Genomic DNA, 18,666 nt, shown 5'->3' on the forward strand with positions numbered 1-18,666 from the left:
CATCCCACCCCTTGTGTGTCTCAGGCTGCCCTCCCTTTCTTACACAACCTCCCCCTGGCCTCTACTCCTCATGGCTATTGGCTTAAACAGCAAAGTCTCATTCTTTTCCCTTCTGTTCAAAGGAAGGCTTTGGATCCTTTCCAGAAAGGAACTACACTCGGTCAGCTGAGCATTGCTTGAAGCCCTGTCTCATGCACTGAACTTTGTTTTTTTTCCCCTGAGCCACAAAGTAAAACTTCTGCGGGACCTTCGGAGAAGTAGACGTTTCCTCTAAGCTCTAGAGAGGTAAGCGATGGCTTGTTTTATAAATCCAGCTGATTTAATATGGAGAGTGAGGGAATGTCATAGAGTACACTAAGGCGTTACGCTTTAATGAACATGGCTGATTAATGAGCAAGCTGAGAGTTGGAGACAAGAACAACATAACTGAGTACAATTTAGAAAGGAAATTTAGGGAAGTTGTCCAATTTTCGAGTAGAACTAGCAAAGAGGAAGACTTCAAGCAATGCGCCCTGGGAAATGTGTAATAGGGTCAGCTAAATAGGTGGGACATATCTGCCGAAACCCTGTGCAGGTGCTTGTGATCAGTCACCCCCCCCTACTTAAAAGATGAACATGGAAACTACAGAGGTGTCTGGAAATGTACTTCTGTATAGGGTCTTTTGAGAATTCTAGGAAACCTGAACTGAGATTCATGGCTATGACGGCTTCTGGGTTCAAACCCGAAGCTCTGACTTGCCTCCTATGGTACTCCTTTGGTACTTCTCGGCGCTGTGTGTGGGTCTGGGTGACCAAGGCCAGGCTCGGACATTGCAGGGGAGCATGGCAGCATAGTGACTTTTGAGCAAGAAGTCAATATTTGCATTAGACATGTAAGCTGGGGAAAAATTTGGTTCGGTTTGGATATTTCGTTATTTCGGGATTCGGATCTGAAATTCCATTCGGGTTTTGGATTCGGACTAAATCCGAATTTCCGTTAGTTTCAGATGAGTTTACAAATATTTGTTGCAAATACCACAGAAAACCATATACAGATATTAATACTAAAGCTGAATCTCCTAGACCCGAATGGTATTCGGGATCCGAATTTTCGAATTGCATTCGGAAGCTCCTAAATGCCATTCGGGTCTGGGAGTCATATACATATATTACTAATGCTGAGGCTCCCAGACCCAAATGGCATTCGGGAACTTCCACATGCAATTCGGAAATTCGGGTTCCTGAATGCCATGCGGGTCTAAGAGTCTCAGCTTTAGTATTATATGTATATACTGTACATGGCTCCCATGTTTCTGTAACGGAAATCCGTGTTCAGACCCATTTGGGTGCATTAAACCGAAAAACACATCTGATTGGCCAGAAAAGTCACATGTCCGATGCAGTTTAGTTTTTGAATGATATTCGGACCGGATCTGAAATTCGGAAATTAAAATTCGGATTCGAACACATTCAGATGCATTGGGATTCGGAAATTTGGATGTGCCCGAATGTCTGAATTTTGGGAAATTCGTCCGAATTTTGACTCTGAACGAAACGAATCGCACATGTCTAATTTGCATAGTGAGTGTCCTGTTTTGAGTGAATATTGGGAAACTCAGAAGACAACCTTGGGAAAATATGCGCAGGCCCTCAATATTTTAGTTATTTATTTATTACAGGTATTTATAGAGCACCAACAATATACGCAGCGCTTTACATAGTTGCACATTCACATCAGTCCCTGCCCTCAAGGAGCTTACGATCTAAGTTCCCTATCTCACATACATACATAGAGGGCCAACTTAGAGAGGAGCCGATTAACCTTCCAGCATGTCTTTGGAGTGTGGGAGGAAACAGGAGTACCCGGAGGAAACCCACGCAAGCACAAGTAGAATGTGCAAACTCCTTGTGGATAATATCTGTCTTTGTGATGCCCAGAGGTGAAATGGGGGTGCAAGTGGTCAGTGGGACAAGAAGGCACAGATGGCAATATAAACATTATTGTTCTGAACCTTCATCACTTTACTAAAAATGTGTTATTGTCTGTGTCCCTGTTGGAGTGATTTCCCTTCATTTCCTGTCTTGACAGCCAGAAAGTGGGGAGAAATCTACCCAATAGGGGCACAGAAGCCAAAAAAAACCTGTATGGAGAGAAAGAATGGGCCAAGCCATAGGGATTGGTCCAAAAGATATCAATCTTTTTTTTCACAATGAAAGGGTGTATCAAGGGCTGGAAGCCAGAAAAGTCTACAGAACGAGCTTCAAACGACTATTTACAAAGAACTAAAATCCACGATAACCGCACTGTCCAGACTGCACATGCACAATTATGGGTTAGTGCATGACCCCTGAAATGCATTGGCTGTCAACGCTTGATGGATAGACTGGGCTGAAACTTGACTTTTCCAGCTCAGGTTGGAATTCACATGAATAAGAACTTTGTGGGGTTTTCTAATACTTCCTCGTAAGATAAAGAAAGGCTTCAGCACTTTCTTAGTCACGGATCCATAGAAATCATGCCAGTCATGAGCTCTGACCTTCCAATGACTTCATCAGCTGCATGCTTAGTGGCTCAGAAAGTATTTAGTCCTGAAGCAGCCAGAGAACTGGCATTCTCAGAAGGAGGTTAGCACTGGCATCCCACATATTTATGTCAGTGCAGGTTTCCTTTAGGCTTTCACATCAAAAGCGATACTAAAAATGTTTTCTGTTCAAGGCTTTAAGTTGTTGGATATTTCACTGGCCGAGCTCTTCGGGTGCCAGGCTGTGCCTTTCACTGCAGCACACATGGTGTATGGTGAGCAAGCCTGTGTGTCAGAAGACAAGACACAACCCATGATCTTAGATAACAATGAAGATCACCAGCACTCGTGAGATGAAATAAATCTAAATGTTCTTTTTATTCAAGAAACATGTCACAAGAGCCGGCTTCTTGAATAAAATGAACATTTGGATTTATTTCATCTCACGAGTGCTGGTGATCTTCATTGTTATTTACTGTTGTACGCACGGCGCCGTGCGTGGACATCACTAAAAGCACCACCGTTATTTCAAGGTCTCTATTGCTGTATGGTGTGCAGGGGACATCTTCGTTTAACAACCCCTGATCTCACATTTTCTAAATGATTTTCCTCCCCTCTTGCTGTGCTGTGAGGCACGGAATGTTTGTTTCCTGTATATAGTTTAGGAATCTCATTGGGTCAGCTGGGGAGGAAAGTAAGAAAGTTGCTGCAATGTTAACTGGTTCTGCCATTTTCAGCCCTTTCATTGTTGGTACTAAAGCAGCCCCCTCAACCGGCTTCACCCAAAACATTCTATGAGGCTAGGTTCACACCTAGGCGACTCCTGACCGCACGGCAATCCGCACGGTTTTGTGCATGACAGCCGCGCGGTCAGGAGTTGCCAAGGTGTGAACCGATCGCGCTGTGGGTGCCATTATTTTCTAATGGCACCCCAGTCGCGCTAAAAAAGCAGCAAAAAAAGGTACTTGTAAAGTGAAATAAATGGGGCAGCACGGCAATTGCTGTGTGCACTAGCACACGATCGCGCAGCCCCGGGACGCGTGTCCTCGGTGTGGTGTGCTGTAATGCAGGTGTGAACCTAGCCTTGGGATTAGTTTGAGAAGCGATACCTCTGCTAGTCATTATTGTAGCCACATTGAGTAGGCTGAAGGTGGAAAACCCCTTTAAGGTGGCCATACAAAGGCTATGACTGTCACTCAGCACCATCTCTATGCATGGAACACAGACAACAGTAGCAGCGAATTTCAGAAGACTAATGCTGGTCTTAGAAAATCCACACAGGGATTAAAAAACTACATTCAGGAGGCGACAGTATCACCTATTTAATGTTGGGAAGCCGCTGCTACTGAAAAGCGACCCAAGGGCAGTGGAGAATGCCGCCCATGTGAACATGCATGCTGTGCTTCCTCCCGCTGGCCTCTACCTCATTACTGACTTCTGTAGTGAGGCAGGGACCAGAGGATGAAATCACGGCGAGCGATGGGGGTCCCAAGCATTCAACACTCCTGGAAGCGCTGAAAGTTGAAGGCTTTCTCGGAGGCTACAGTGCTGGAAGAGAGTTACTTTATACTTTAAAATGGGAATTTCCACAGTGCCGGATACGTGCAGAAATGAAAGCCATGTTCTACTTGTGTAAAGAAACAATGGTGTAGGCAGTGCACAGGGCAATATTGGGATGAGATGTGTGATATCTTTTAGTTGGAACCTTCTAACCCTAGGGCCAGTGCATGGGGCCTACTCTATAACCCGCTACTTACAGTATAGCGGTCCTGCTAACTCTAGGACCAGTTCATCAGACCTATGCTACACCCTTCTGCTTACCGTATACCACTCCTTCTAACCCTAGGGCCAGGGAATGGGGCCTACTCTACACCCCCACTACTTACTGTATACCGCTCTTTCTAACCCTAGGGCCAGTTCATGGGACCTACACTACAACCTGCTATTTACTGTATACCACTCCTTCTAACCCTAGGGCCAGGGAATGGAGCCTACTCTACACCCTGCTACTTACTGTGTACTGCTCCTTCTAACCCTAGGGTCAGGGCATGAGACCTACGCTACACCCCTCTGCTTACTGTATAGTACTCCTTCTAACCCTAGAGCGAGGGCATGGGACCTACCCTATACCCCACTACTTACTGGATACTACTCCATCTAACTCTAGAGCTAGGGCATGGGACCTACACTACACCCTGTGCTTCCTTTTACAGCTCCATCTAACCCTGGGGTCAGGGCATGGGGCCTACTCTACACCTCGCTACTTAAAGTATACCACTCCTCTTAACCCTGGGACCAGGGCATGGGACCTATGCTACACCCCACTACTTACTGGATACTACTCCTTCTAACCTTAGGGCTAGGGCATGGGACCTACACTACACCCCGCTGCTTATTGTACTGCTCAAATGAATCATGTAGCCAGGGCACTGACCTACGCTACACCATGCTACTTACTGTATTCCGCTCTTTTAACCCTAGACCCAGGGCATGGGGCCTGCGCTACAACCCAGTACTTAGTAGATACTACTCCTTCTAGCCTTAGGGCTAGGGCATGGGACCTACACTAAACCCTGCTGCTTACTGTATACTACGCTACACCCTGCTACTTAAAGTATACAATTTTTTGCCCTTAAAAACTGGCTCTGATTTGTATTGTTTACCTTTTTCCTCCCTTCATTCTTAATAAATAAACTTCCAAGAAAAATCTGCTCTTGAGGTAGACATGGAAATAAGGATCAAAAAGAAATCTAATAATGTTTTTGCTTTGGCCTTACGGTTTATTATACTATTGTACTGCTTTGGTGTTACGTTTCTATTCATAGAACTAATTGGAATGCATTTTTTTCCGTATCGCAGCTTGGCTCTGTGTAGTGATGGAGTCTCAGGAAACCCCAGGCGTTCATTACAGCCGCTGGACTGAACAAAATCAGGATCAAGTTAGCATAAACGCATCAAACACAGAGACACCGGCCTGGAGAAGGTAATGAGAACTGGTTTTGTTCTAGGTGGTCACTGCCTTCCAATGAAACCTGTCATAAGAGGACCTCCATTGCTAACCCACATCTAAAAATGCTAGCTGCTTGGCTGTCTCTGTAATCTAGACAAGTTGCTAACCTGAAACATCCATGCACCTGGTGAAGGTAGATTGGAGTCACAACTCCTGATCTGCACATGATTATGTTTTGTGTCAGTGACTCATGAACCATCCAAGCCGTGGATCCAAGCCATGGATCAGCATAACAGACAGGCTGCTTTTTAGGAGGAGAGGACAGTCACAGCATGCAGATTACAAGTTTGGAGCTTCTATAGTCTTTTTTGCAGACGTTAGAATGAATTTTAGGCCTGAAGGTTAGTTAAACCCCCTAGAATTATATGTTTTCTGAAAGCAGAGCCCCCGGAGAATAACAAGGTGGCAGGTTTCAATGTTTCATGTCTCATATTTTTCATGTCTCATATTTTTAGTTCTGTTTGTCAAACCCAAAACAAAGTAGATGCACAGAAGCACATCATATTACCCAATTTTTTGGTATACTATAAAAGATGAGGTTGCGTTGAATAAAGAGATACCAAACATGTCAAACCTTAAAATTGCGTGCGCCCATGAAAATGCAAACAAACTTTGGCACCCAAAAATTGTCCGTAGGCGACACTTTAAAAGCCTTTGCAGGTTATCAGTTTAGAGTTTAGAGTTAACAGTTACTGACGGCCCTAGAACTATTACTCTCACTCCAGCGTGCACAGCGATATCCAACATGTGTGGTGTGTATGCGGGGGGCTTTAAAAACAAATTATTTGTAATTATTATATTTAACAGTTTTTTACACTTTACTTTATTGCTATCACATAACTGGATAACAAGCCCCCTATATGAGAGCTCAATGCATGTGACAGGAGCTCTTCTATTTAGAGACACACGGAGATCTCACCGCTCTGATTCTCCAGCCACAATCATGTTCTGGAGCCCCCAATGGTGCTGGTCAAACAGGTGCATTCTCAACTCCAACAGTGTCCAAACAGACGGCACTCCAAGGATCCCCAATAATCATCCAAACTTCATTGAAATCCACAATAAAATGTCAATAAATGGATACACGCCAACACCACAAACCCCCAGGTCCTCTATGAATAAGCCTATCGGTAAAACGCATAATGGATTTCGGTGTTGGTGTATATCCATTTATTAACATTTTATTGTAGATTTCAATAAAGTTTGTATTATTATTGGAGATCCTTGGAGCGTGGTCTGTTTGGACGCTGTGGGAGCTCTTCTATTATTAGACTCCTAATTAGACATGTAAGCAGCCAGAAACATTTTTACTTTTCATTTCGGATCCATTCCGATTTTTCTTTTTTCATTTTCTTTATTCGTTATACGGATTTCGGATGGATTTCATTTTCGGATCTATTAAGATTGAGTTATTCACATTCACAATTAATTATTAAAACCGTATAGGGCCCCTCCCAAAAAAAATTAATATCAGACTCTTTAGGTCTGGTATGAATTTTAGGGGAACCCCAACACCAAAAGAAAACAAAAAGCGTGGGGTCTCCCCCAAAATCCCTTACCAGACCCTGGATCCGATCAGTGGCCTGGCAGAGCAGGAAAGGTAGGAGGGAGTGATCGTGCAGCCTTCCTGCTCCATACCAGGCCACATGCCCTCAACATGGGGAGGGTGCTTTGCCATGGAGGACCCCCTGGCAATGCACCTTGTCCCTATGTTGATGAGGACAAGGGCCTCTTCCCCACAACCCAAGCCCGGTGGTTGTGGGGGTCTGCGGGCAGGGGGGCTTATCTGAATCTGGGTGCCCCCTTTGACAGCCTATACTGTAGCCAATACAGGTCTCCTTTTAACGCTGCTGCTCCTAGCCTTAGGCCAACTCCGTCTACTCCTAAATCCACTCCAGACCACAAGCAGTCTATAAAGTGACGTATTATTTCTACTTCCAGAGTCTACAACGTGCTGTGTACTGGGAGGATCGGAATCATTATGAAAGTATTGGGAGGACTGGCCTTGTTCTGGATTATATTTATCATCGGTTATGTCACTGGTTACTATGTACACAAGTGCAAGAAGGGGTAACGGGAAGTCAGCCGCTGCAGACGACGTTTCATGAAGATAACAATGGAGCCCTCTATCTGAAGACTTGGGGAAATGTTCTATGGAGCTCTCCCACGAAGGATGACAAATATATATATTTATCAGGATATTCAGAATGGACTTAAAGAGAAAAAGCAGCTCATGAAATGAAGGTTTATTTTCTCTTCAGTAATAGAAAACTGGAGGAAAGTATCTGTGTTGCCTTTAGCTGCCCAGTCATATGATATGTACTTGCTTGATGCAACACAGACACCGTTAAACGGCAACTTCCAATGTCCAGTATTTTAGGCTGGAAACTTGCTGAGGGTCATACTACATATCATACTATATACTACATATCTGTTAATATTTTTACTGTTAGCTAGGGTGAGTGATAACATGAAAACTCCCCAACTTTGAAAGGTAACCTATCTGCCCCCCCCACCCCCACCCCCCAACACACACTGGTGTGGACCATCCCAATAAGTGCAACCTTACACATCAACTTCAGTTTGAACCCAAAAGCCCCCAACAATCCCAATGCAGGGATATTTGAGGAACCATCATAGCTCATTCTTACCTGCTTCTGTTCGGTAGATACTGAGACAAACCGTTGCTGTAACAGAGTGCTATGTGAGAGGTTGTCCTGCTGTAATCATTTGACCGGTTGTAGTTTTGCGATAGGATAAAAACAGCATCCTCTGCATAGGTAATAGACCTAATGCTGCAAAGCTAAGGATATTGCTGGGGATGCCTGACATTTAATATCAAGCTCTGCACAGACTTCTGTGCAGTGAGTCAGTCACATGAGCAGGGAATTAGAGATCTGGGGCAATGAGGCTGTATCAGCTTTTAAACAAGAAAGGGGTTCCCCTTTAACAAAACCACCGAACGGCCCGTAGGTTTGCACCACTTGGAGAGCTAACCAGCATAGCCCGGCCTATCTAGTCCCCCTTGCAATTCAGAGCAAAACTCAGCACAGAGAACAGCTCTTCAACCAGAATGGAGCGTGTATTGCACAAGCAGCGATTACAAAAATTGTATATTACGCAATGTGAACGAAAAACACAAACCAAATATAAAATAGGTGTTACCCCAATGTGGCTGCAACAGTGGAAATACCCTTCAAGGTTTAAAGTTGGAGTCCAGATCCACTTTTAATAGTTTTATTGGAGCACATTAATATGTGATGTTATATGTTAGATGTTATAATGTCTCAGAATGAATATTTATATAATAGGAAGCGTGACGTGTACATAAGAAGAATAGATACGTAGAAGAGACTTTTGTGATCTTACTCTCCAGGGAGTATACTGTCGTTGTACATTTGATTGTTCATAATGGATATCAACCTAAAGAAATGGGTTGGCGCTCTCTGTAAAGATATACATTTTACTGAATAAAAATATATATATAGATTGTCACTTTTTATTTTTCTCAGATTGCTTAATCAAGCGTTGTTTCTTTTCATTCATATTCATTTGTTGCACAGAAATAAAGTTATTTGACTTCACATAACATGGAGCGATGTGTGTTATTGAGTAACATTAATTGCTAAACAGCTGCCCAGGAAACATTGGGAAGAATATTCTCTCTGTGTGCCTTGGATTATATTTTATATCACTACATGTTTTTATTGTTGTGGGACTGCAGCCTCTCATCACATGGCTCTGAGAAGCCTCCCTCTCTGGAAACTTTAGAAGGAGGTGTTTAGGACTTGGGAATGCTTTGGGTTCTGGGCCATCCAGAAAATAAAGATATCCAAACACGTGGGAATCTGGGCAGTCGGGCATCCAGCCTATAGATGTCTATGTGATGTTGTAACCAGAATTATTTGGGGTCTGTGAGTTCCACTTAAAAAATAAAAGGTAATAATAAGGCACTTTTATAAATAAAAGATAATAATGTTATTTTATCAATAGAAGATAATAATTAAGCTCTTTAAAAAAATAAAGGATAGTATTAATGCTCTTTTATAAGTAAATGATAGTATTAAGGCTCTTTTATAAAAGAGGGTTAACAATAAAGCCTTTTAACAAATAATGGATAATAATAAAGTTCTTTTTAAAATCTAGGATAGTCATAATGTTATTTCATAAAAAGAGATTAATAATAAAGCTCTTTTATAAAGTAAATGACTATAATAAGGCTATTTTTTTTACATAAAGGATAATAATAAGGCAAATTTATAAATACATGTTAAAAATAATGCTCTTTTATAAAAAATCAAATAAATAATATTGTTATTTTATAAATAAAGGATGATAATAATAATAATGCTATTTATAAAAAAGGGATAACAATGATAAAAATAATAATATTAATAATAATAATATTAATCCTAATAATATAAATAAGGGATAATAATAAGAACCTTTAAAATAAAGGATAAAGTCTTATTTATAAATGAAGGTTAATAACAATTCTCTTCTAGAAAAGAAAAACGTTTAATTATAAGGTTCTTTTAAGCATAACTGTATTGATAAAATGATTTTAATATTCTAATCGTATTCTCCAATATATCTTACAAGCAAAACATTTTCTGCCATCCACTCTCGTGGTCGAGTAATTTCATTCATAGCAAGCGAGACTTTAATCAAAACATTGTAAATGATCCGTCACTTGTTTAGTGTTAATAAATATAATCATTGTGTTGAGAACATGATAGACTTGTGTTGTACTTCATGGTAATACGCGATTGATGTGTAGGAAGGAGCCTAGGCTGTCATTTGTATTTTCACCAGTTTTGTTGAAAAAAATAGAATCCCCTCCAGATATTCGATATACATTGCAGGTATTGTAGCTAAACCATTTTCCCGATTCATCCCTTTCTCTGTTGTCAGGGAATCGCTCTTTGCTTCACCCTGACCTGAAATGACACGTGAATGAGAGGGTCAGCCTTCGTTATAACCACCACTGAGCAATCTCAGTGTTGTAATGAATAATCCCTCATTCACACTGAGCGTTTTGTAGCACTTTTTCTGCTCCTAAAAACGCTATAACAAAAACGGCGCCAAAAAAATTCCCATTCATTTCTATAGCCATGTTCACATCTGAGCATCATGTCACTTGTAGCAAAACGCCTGTCGCCTGAACAAAGTACATGAGATTCTTTATGGCAGATTCTGCACTACTTGGCCCCATAGACTTGAATGGAAATGCTCAAAACACACGTTTGCTGCATTTGTTTGCATATTTTACACGCGTAAAACGCGCTTCTGTCATTCACCTCAATGTGCAGCAATCTGCTCATTATAACGCGTGACTACATGCATGCGCATAAAACGCGCATACAAATCAGCAAAAAAAAACACATGCTACACAAAACGCACATATTTCATGTTGCTGAGGTGAACGCAGGCTACAGGCAGGGGCAAGCGTCACTGCAACAGAGCTAGGGTGACATCTAGTGGCTTCAGTTTGCGCATGCGTATAGTGCACCTAATAGAGTTGTATCACGTGCAGCCTTTCTGCGTAAACGTGCGCTTTGTGCGCCTGTTCGTGCGCACGCCGACGTGTTGTTTGAGTTTTTGGTGCCCTCTGGGCTATATAAGGCTGTGGCTAACAAACCTCCTTTGGTGTCAGATTGTCAGCTTCCCTGTGTCCCTGTATCCTGTTCCTGAATTGCTTCTGTTTCTAACCCGGCTTGGCTTGACTCTTCTGCTTCTCTCCAGTGATTGGCTTGTTCTTGAAGATTCTCCTGCTTACACGCTGTACTGCGTTGCCTGCACGTGGATGACCTCGGCCTTTCCTGACTACTCTGCAATCCTTGCCTGCTGGACTTACAACTTTCTCTGTTACTCCTGCTCATCACTACTACTGGCACTCCTGCCCCTCTGTGCCCCGGTGCCCCAGGACCAGGGAGGTGAGAGAGGCCGCCATCAACACCTCAGACTCTCTTAAGGTACGTGACAGTTGCAGAGAACTCTTTTTGTGGCATAAGGCAAAGCTTCTAGATGGGCGGAGTCCACAAGATACGTAGAATGCTGGCAGGTGAATCCGCTCACAGAATCGAGCTATAAGTGAACTGGAAATTTTATGTGGAGTGATTCTGTTCCCAACAGTTGTCAGGCTCATCGTACTGATCGATTATCTTTACCAATTAGGAATGTATTGATCATTTACAGGGTTATTCACTAAACAGTGAAGGGTTTGGAGAAGGCAGGAGAAAGGAACAATCTAGGACAACATAGCTGAACTGGAAAGTGAGCTGAATTGGAGGATTTTTCCAAATCAGATATTTTGGCCTAGATTGTTCACTTCTCTAAACTCTTCACCCCTTTAGTGAATAGCCCTGACAGTGTGCTAGTCTAGAGCATAAGTGTGTGCGTACCCATACATGACAGTAGGTGAGGTGCCAATCATTTGATGGCGCCTCTCTCCTATGTATTTTAAAGGATATCTGTCCTAAGGGGGGATATGGAGGATGTCATTGCCGATCTCCTTCTGAAATGCTAGTTTCCTGGTTGTTTCTGGATTCAATAGTTGTGATCACATGAGACATCAGGGATGTGGACAACACAGTGGCTTAGTGATTAGCTCTACTGCCTTACAGCATGGGGGTCCTTGGTTCAAGTCCCAGAACACTATCTGCAAGAGGTTTGCATCCTATCCCAGTGCTTGTACTCCGGTTTGCTGCAAAGGTAAATCGGCCCTAGCTTATGCATGTCAGATAGGGACCTTCGATTGCAAGTTCCTCAAGGCCAGCGAATGATGTGAATGAATAGTGAAAAGGGCAGTGAAAATTGTCAGTGCTATATAAATGGAGGACATGAAGAAGAACTTGTGGGAGACCATCAAGATCAACACTCCTAGAGGTGTTGGCTTCCCATCACATCCTGTGGACCATTTTTCAGCAACAGAACAATGCTCAGTAATGTAATGGAAGGAAAAGTACTTATGGATTCTCTACCAGTACAGTTAGCTCTTCCCTTGGAATGTTTTTTTTTTATCACAACAGGGTGTCTTTACAGCATGGGGTCATTAACCCTTGTGATGACCATATTAATCCTAACACATACATGGGGGCAGAGCAGGCCATGAGGTCTTTAAATACCATTATGAAATCTGCAGCACATTCATCTAAATGGCCCATATATCTCTTTTATTATAAGAAACAATAAGCACATTTTTCTTACATCAGCACCACCACCCGGGAGGTTCACAATGACGACGAACAAGGAAAAGACAAAAACAATTGTTTTATAATAATGTGTGCCCTGGATTCTACAAAAGAAGGCAAAATGAAGTTAGAGAGACCCTCTGCTGTAGCTGTTCCTCTCCTCTACATAGCCGTACATTGTCCACGTCATATGTGCATGATCAGCTGTAGACGGAGCAGTAAGGTTAATGATGATAACTAAAATATATAACTTGTTTCACAAATCATTTTTATTGGGTTTTGGTGGCTAAAACACAGAGCATCAAGAATACAGCAGAGTACGTGAGTGAAGTGTGGCTTGTCCACTCATTGTGGTATTATGGTGTAGGTGATGCCACAAAGGAATTAAAAGGAACATTGGGAGCATGTTACAAAATACAATGGAGGGAAATTTATCAAAAGTGGAGCAGACAAAATCTCGAGCAGTTCCCCATGGCAACCAATCAGCTTCTCTCTTTCATTTTCAAATCTTAACTGAACAAACTGAAGATGGAAGCTGTTTGGTTGCCATGGACAACTGCTCCAGATTGTGTCTGCTCCCGTTTTGATAAATTCCCCCGTGTGCTTTATTAAAAAAAAAGCACAACCAGGACTTGTATATCTCAGTGAAGAGAGAGATATAGGAGTACATCTGGCCTGGTAAACATGGGCTTCAGCTTGTAAAAAAGCAGTGTGTGCAGCAAGATATTACAGAATATTTTTTTGAAAGCATTCAGCAAGCTTTGAACAACTTTTTGAAGATGGCTGTAAACAAGCTGTTAGCAGTTTTACGCTCACAGAAGCCTGCAGCCAGCTTGTTTAGAAAGTACAGCCAGTGCTCCCATTTAGATGCATGTTCAATATCCTTAAACCAGAGATAAGGTTTGCTTCAAAAGCTGACTAAAGCTGACCAGAGCTTGCTGGAACCTTTGAAAATGCTTTATAAAAGCTTGCTGCCCACACCGCTGTCATAAAAGCGGACATTCAAGTTAACGAGGTGTATGTGGGATATGTAAGAAGTTTGTTATCCATGTGATTCAGGTTGTCATGTCTGTGGTCTGTATGGTGGTTGCCATGTATGGGACGGAGGATTTAATGTCCATCACACAGTTCAGTTCAAAAAATCCTTCTGGCTCCTGGACTGGACAGCCTGGCTTCTGAATTCCATAATAATTTGTCCACCCCTGGCATTATATCAACAAATGTGGACCCCAGCAGACTCAGAGGCATCAGGTTAATGAACAGCTACAATTACCCATCGTATTAAAGACTAGCATTACATTTGACAATATTAGTTCTATATCTAGAAATATCCTAATGGATATAACCCAAGGGGATACTTCTATCTGAAGGCCCTTTAACAGCACAAACATTTCAGTTATACGATATATGTATTTACAATAAAAGATGCTATGAAGCCTTGGTTCTCAACTGGTGGGTCGTGACCCAAAAGTGGGTTGCAATCCCATGTTCAGTGGGTCACCGTGTGCCTTCCACTTTCCTAGTTGAGAGGCTCCTCAGCCTCCCCCAAGAGCAGCACTGTCAGTTCTCGGGCCAAGCAGCCATTCAAAATATGCTGCTTGCTGCCCAGTGTCAGCTTGAGGTGGGATGGGGCCATGGCTGGAGGAAGCTCCATCCATATTTGCATTGCTTGCACAGCTCCCTTGTAAAGGTGCCTGGTCCGGAGTGGTCACATTTTGGCTCCCAGCACCTCTACAGGACACACAAGGGAGCTGTGCAAGCAATGCACATGTGGCTGGAGCTCCGTTACAGCACAGCACCCCACACTGGACCCCGGGATGAGGATCCACTCCAGTTCTCATAAGATAGGGAGAGTGGGTGGATCTTAAAAAAAAAGAAAAGAAATTACATTTTTTTTTTGGAGTGTGAATGTGTGTGAGTCTGTGAGATTGTGTCTGTCCGTGTTTTTGAGGGCTTGTTCACACTAGTACAATGCGTTAATAATGTGGGATTAACGCACTGAACCACGCAATCGCACCTATCACGCATTCTGGTGCGGGGGTGTGCTGCGTTGTTATTCATTTGAATGCACCCCAAACGCACCTCTCACCCACAGTTTGATTGCCCGCATCGGAACGTGCTGTACCACAATGCCGTGCGTTCCATTGCAGTGCAGTTTGGGTCGCGACTTAATGACCAAAGACAAATGTAGGCCTGAGGTTACACAGGTTGAGAACCTCTGCTCTAAAGTACATTATACTCTCTTACAATTGAATTTAATACCAAATAATGTCTTTACATTTTTGTTCATTGTCTTCATTCCTTTAACGCATGGGGGTTGATTTACTAAAGGCAAATAGGCTCTTCATTTTGCAAGGGAGTTTTCACTTGCAGGGGAATTTTCCCTCAGCTTAGTGAATGTGGTACAAATTCACTTTGCAAGGAATATCCATTCAACTGTATTTTTGCATGCGCACAATTGGATGATGAAAGTCAGCAGACCTTCACCTCATTAACAAGGCTAAAGGATACATTCCCTTACAAAGTGAACAGCCTATTTGCCTTTAGTAAATCAACCCAACAATGCAGAATAAGGAGATGATGAGCACATTCTACATTTACCTTAGAGGTCCATGAAATATTCCATATGTGGGTTCATTTAGGAATGAAGCAAGGTGCAAAGTGCAGTATCCATGGCAACCTGCCAGAAATTATATTCCAATAATCTGATTGGTTGCTATGGGTTAGGGCATTTTAGGGCATCATAACTCTAATTGCTGATTAAACTGCAGCCAAGATCTTAACACAGTTTGAACAATACATGCTGATACACACATGAAATATGCGGTAGCAATTTTGGATGTACAGATTATAGAATATTTACACCAAAATAAAATATTCACACTATGTACATACCGCCCAATGATTATTGAATGCTATTATATATGTACATATATCATTTTAGCTAATTCATGCATAATAAATATATATCAATCTCCTTCATATACAATCTTGATAGATGTGTCCTGTTCAGTGAGGGAACATTTTAGAGAGTCTGCAGAAGGTGAGAGCAAAGCAGCATTGACTTGTAAAATCCAGTTAATGATCCTCTGGTGAGTGTAATAGTCCATTTCCGGACCGTCCATGTCCAAACCCAGTTCAAGGTCCACTTCTACATTCTCACTCCAGGTGTCAGTGCCAAAGGCTGAGTCTCCGGAGGACTGTTTCTCCCCACCTTTGAGGTCTTCGGTGCTCCTCCAAGTTAACAGGTCCTTTTTTGTGGTCTTACTCCGGGTTTGAGACCTTCCAACTGTGCTCCTGAAGATCTCTGGTACCTGCTGAGCGTTGGGTCCCTTGCCACCATCTCTCCTGGTGGAAAGAACCAAAAGACATGACTTGTAGAGATTTGGAGCCTTCTTCAACGAAGGCTTCATGAAGTCTGCCAACTCTTTGACAACAAATGTTTTCTCCTCCCAGTAGCATGGGAGATTAACAGATTTGCTCAGTACACATCCAGGAGACGGTCCTAAAAATGAGGTCTCTTTTTGACCGGCAGAGCCATAGTTTTCCTTCTCAGGGATCTTTGGTGATCCTTCTGTGCTCCAAACCTCACTGTCCACAGATGCTCTTACCACTGTCTCTTCAAAAAGGACACTGGACTGTTTAGACTGAAGGGGCAGGCTGCCCTCCACTGTCAGAGCATTAATGGGAGGTAAGAACTGACTCATGGCCAGTGAACATTTCCTAAAGGTCCTGCCTCCGCCTGGTGGCCCCTTCAAGACCAAGCTGGTGGGGTTCCCATCACAGCAGCTCATCTTGATGCCTTCATTTTGCCTGTGGCTGGAAGTCTTGTGAAAACGACCTGAAGGATGAGCGGAAACTTTCCCAATGGTCCCTGTACATTTTCCACCTGTCATTTCACTTTTCGGTTTCTTCTTTCTCTCAGTCCAGGCATGTTTTCTGTGCTGCAGCATAATGCAAAGCCTCCAACGTTTAGCAGCTCATAAAAAAAGGCACTTCACTTCTCCAGGGAACGGCAAACAAACTCCCAGCCTGAACTCAGGCTCATTGTGTGCGTGTTCTGGGTTTGTGAGCAAGGCATAAAGCGCCTATTCATTTTATAGTCTGCAGTGACGTCACTGAGAAATTCAAGAGGCTCTCTCTTCTTTCCCCACACAGGGCTGCATGAGCTGGCAGAAGGATCATGATTCATCCAGGCTTACCATTGTGGAGAGATAACATCATCAGCTAACTGCTAGTAAAACAGAACACTGACTTCCAATTCTTTATGGTTTATTGACTTGGAGCATCTTAAAGAAGAATTGATGAGATGGTATCTTAAATAAACGTCTTTACTTTATTGGTAAAGTAGAGGTAAGATATAATTAAGCACAACAAAGGTCCATTAGGTAGTCGCTGCTGCTAACAAACTGATGATTTTATGGTCCAAATCTTGTGTAACCTGTTACCTAGAAAAACAAACCGTCTTTTTCTGTAAGGTGGATTTTAATTGACTCAACCTTGCCAGAAAAAGGCTGTGATCGGGAGCTGTACGGGCTATTGTGAATAGCCTGTACAGCACCCCCTCGGTTCTCCTGAACCGAAAGGGTCCTGGGGCCGAAGCTAGCCGAAGGATCAGCCGAAGCTACGGCCAGATCCTTCGGCAGCTTTGTGAATAGACCCCATAGATTCCAAACAAACAGCTCTCATGAATGGGACTTTGTAATTGGCCCCAAGCACATTGGCTGTACAATTACACAAGCATTAAATGTATCTGCGATAAAGATAGATCTGCTTGCCTTTGTCATCAAAGTTCGCCCCTCCGACTTGGAGCTGAACACTTTTAAAGTGACGCTAAACTCAGGAGATAAACCTTAATTATTAACAAAATGTATCTTATTTGTGTATCCTCAAATCATCTCTGAATTGGTGCTGACACTGTCCTTGCTTCAGGAGGGGGGCTACTTTTGTTCCCCATGGTCCCTGTGTGTGTTGTAAAGTAGTCACCGCTCCAAGCTCACTCCTGTGATGGACTACAATCTCATGCTTAGTTTACTAATTTGTATTGAGATTGTAGTCCATCACAGGAGCGAGCTTGGCAAAATGCAGGCAAAGCATTTAAATTGACCCTATCACATACTGCATGTTTTTAAATAAGATTATACCTGCAAAACAAAAGACTGAGTACTAGTTCCCCCACCCAGCCATACTGCTGAACACCCCTCCGATCATTAGAACCAGTCTCCTGACATTCATTGGTAAACCATCTCCAGGAGTGTCGATCTCCATGGTCCCCCACAGTGCTCAGTGGTTCCACCTCCTGTCCTCACATCATTACATGTAATGTGAGGTCAGCAGATGGAACCAATGAGATGTATGGGGAACCCAGGAGACCAACACTCCAAGAAGTGTCATTTTTCCAGTGGGCTTCAGGATTTGGGATCCAGTGATTGGAGCAGCCTTTAAAGCCAAGGCCAGGTAATCATTTGTTCTCTAATTGTTCTGGTTGAAATGCTGGACATCACCCTCCACAAGGTACCAAGACTTCTTGTTACCAAATATCAAAGCTTTATTTCTATACATGTGTGGGAGCAATTAAAAAGGAAATTGTTCTGGGTTCCTTACAGCAAGTACATGGGATTATAAGACAAGTAAAGTACCATAGTTAATTAGTAACATCCCAAACTGGGCATACACAAAAATGAAATGACCAATTAGTAATACATAACTAGTCCAGAAGCTGAGAGTTCACCATCTTTTACCCACCTTATACTAGAAGTGGACACCTAGTTTGTGGTTTTTTTCGCTTTCTAGTAAGGTCCAAAAATGGAGCCTCACTGTCAAAAGTTCATTAATGGGGAAACTGCTATGCAATGAAAATCTTGCTGAGCATATAGGTCAAAGTCAAGATGGAAGACTATCTTTAATAAATGTCTCTCACCAGCTGAGGGCAAAGCCTTCCAGATGAATCATTCCAACACAC

At 42.7% G+C, this 18,666-nt stretch overlaps 1 protein-coding gene across 1 annotated transcript; it reads left to right on the forward strand.

The window, feature by feature from the left end:
- Positions 1–7,806, forward strand: SMIM1 (small integral membrane protein 1 (Vel blood group)). The gene is made up of 3 exons (XM_018552653.1): positions 1–285; positions 5,361–5,484; positions 7,453–7,806. Exons 2-3 carry the CDS (start codon positions 5,378–5,380, stop codon positions 7,583–7,585), a joined length of 240 nt encoding a protein of 79 aa, XP_018408155.1. The 5' UTR covers positions 1–285; positions 5,361–5,377; the 3' UTR covers positions 7,586–7,806.
- The last annotated feature ends 10,860 nt before the right edge of the window (positions 7,807–18,666 follow it).

This window comes from Nanorana parkeri, unplaced genomic scaffold, assembly GCF_000935625.1.
Source record: "Nanorana parkeri isolate BGI_ZX_2015 unplaced genomic scaffold, ASM93562v1 scaffold94, whole genome shotgun sequence".
Lineage (NCBI taxonomy): Eukaryota > Metazoa > Chordata > Amphibia > Anura > Dicroglossidae > Nanorana > Nanorana parkeri.

Excerpts from the sequence above, each read along its gene's own strand:
- SMIM1 (XM_018552653.1), top strand. The coding sequence starts at position 5,378 with ATGGAGTCTCAGGAAACCCCAGGCGTTCATTACAGCCGCTGGACTGAA. Across the intron at positions 5,485-7,452 it reads GAGACACCGGCCTGGAGAAG|AGTCTACAACGTGCTGTGTA; the intron begins GTAATGAGAACT and ends TTCTACTTCCAG.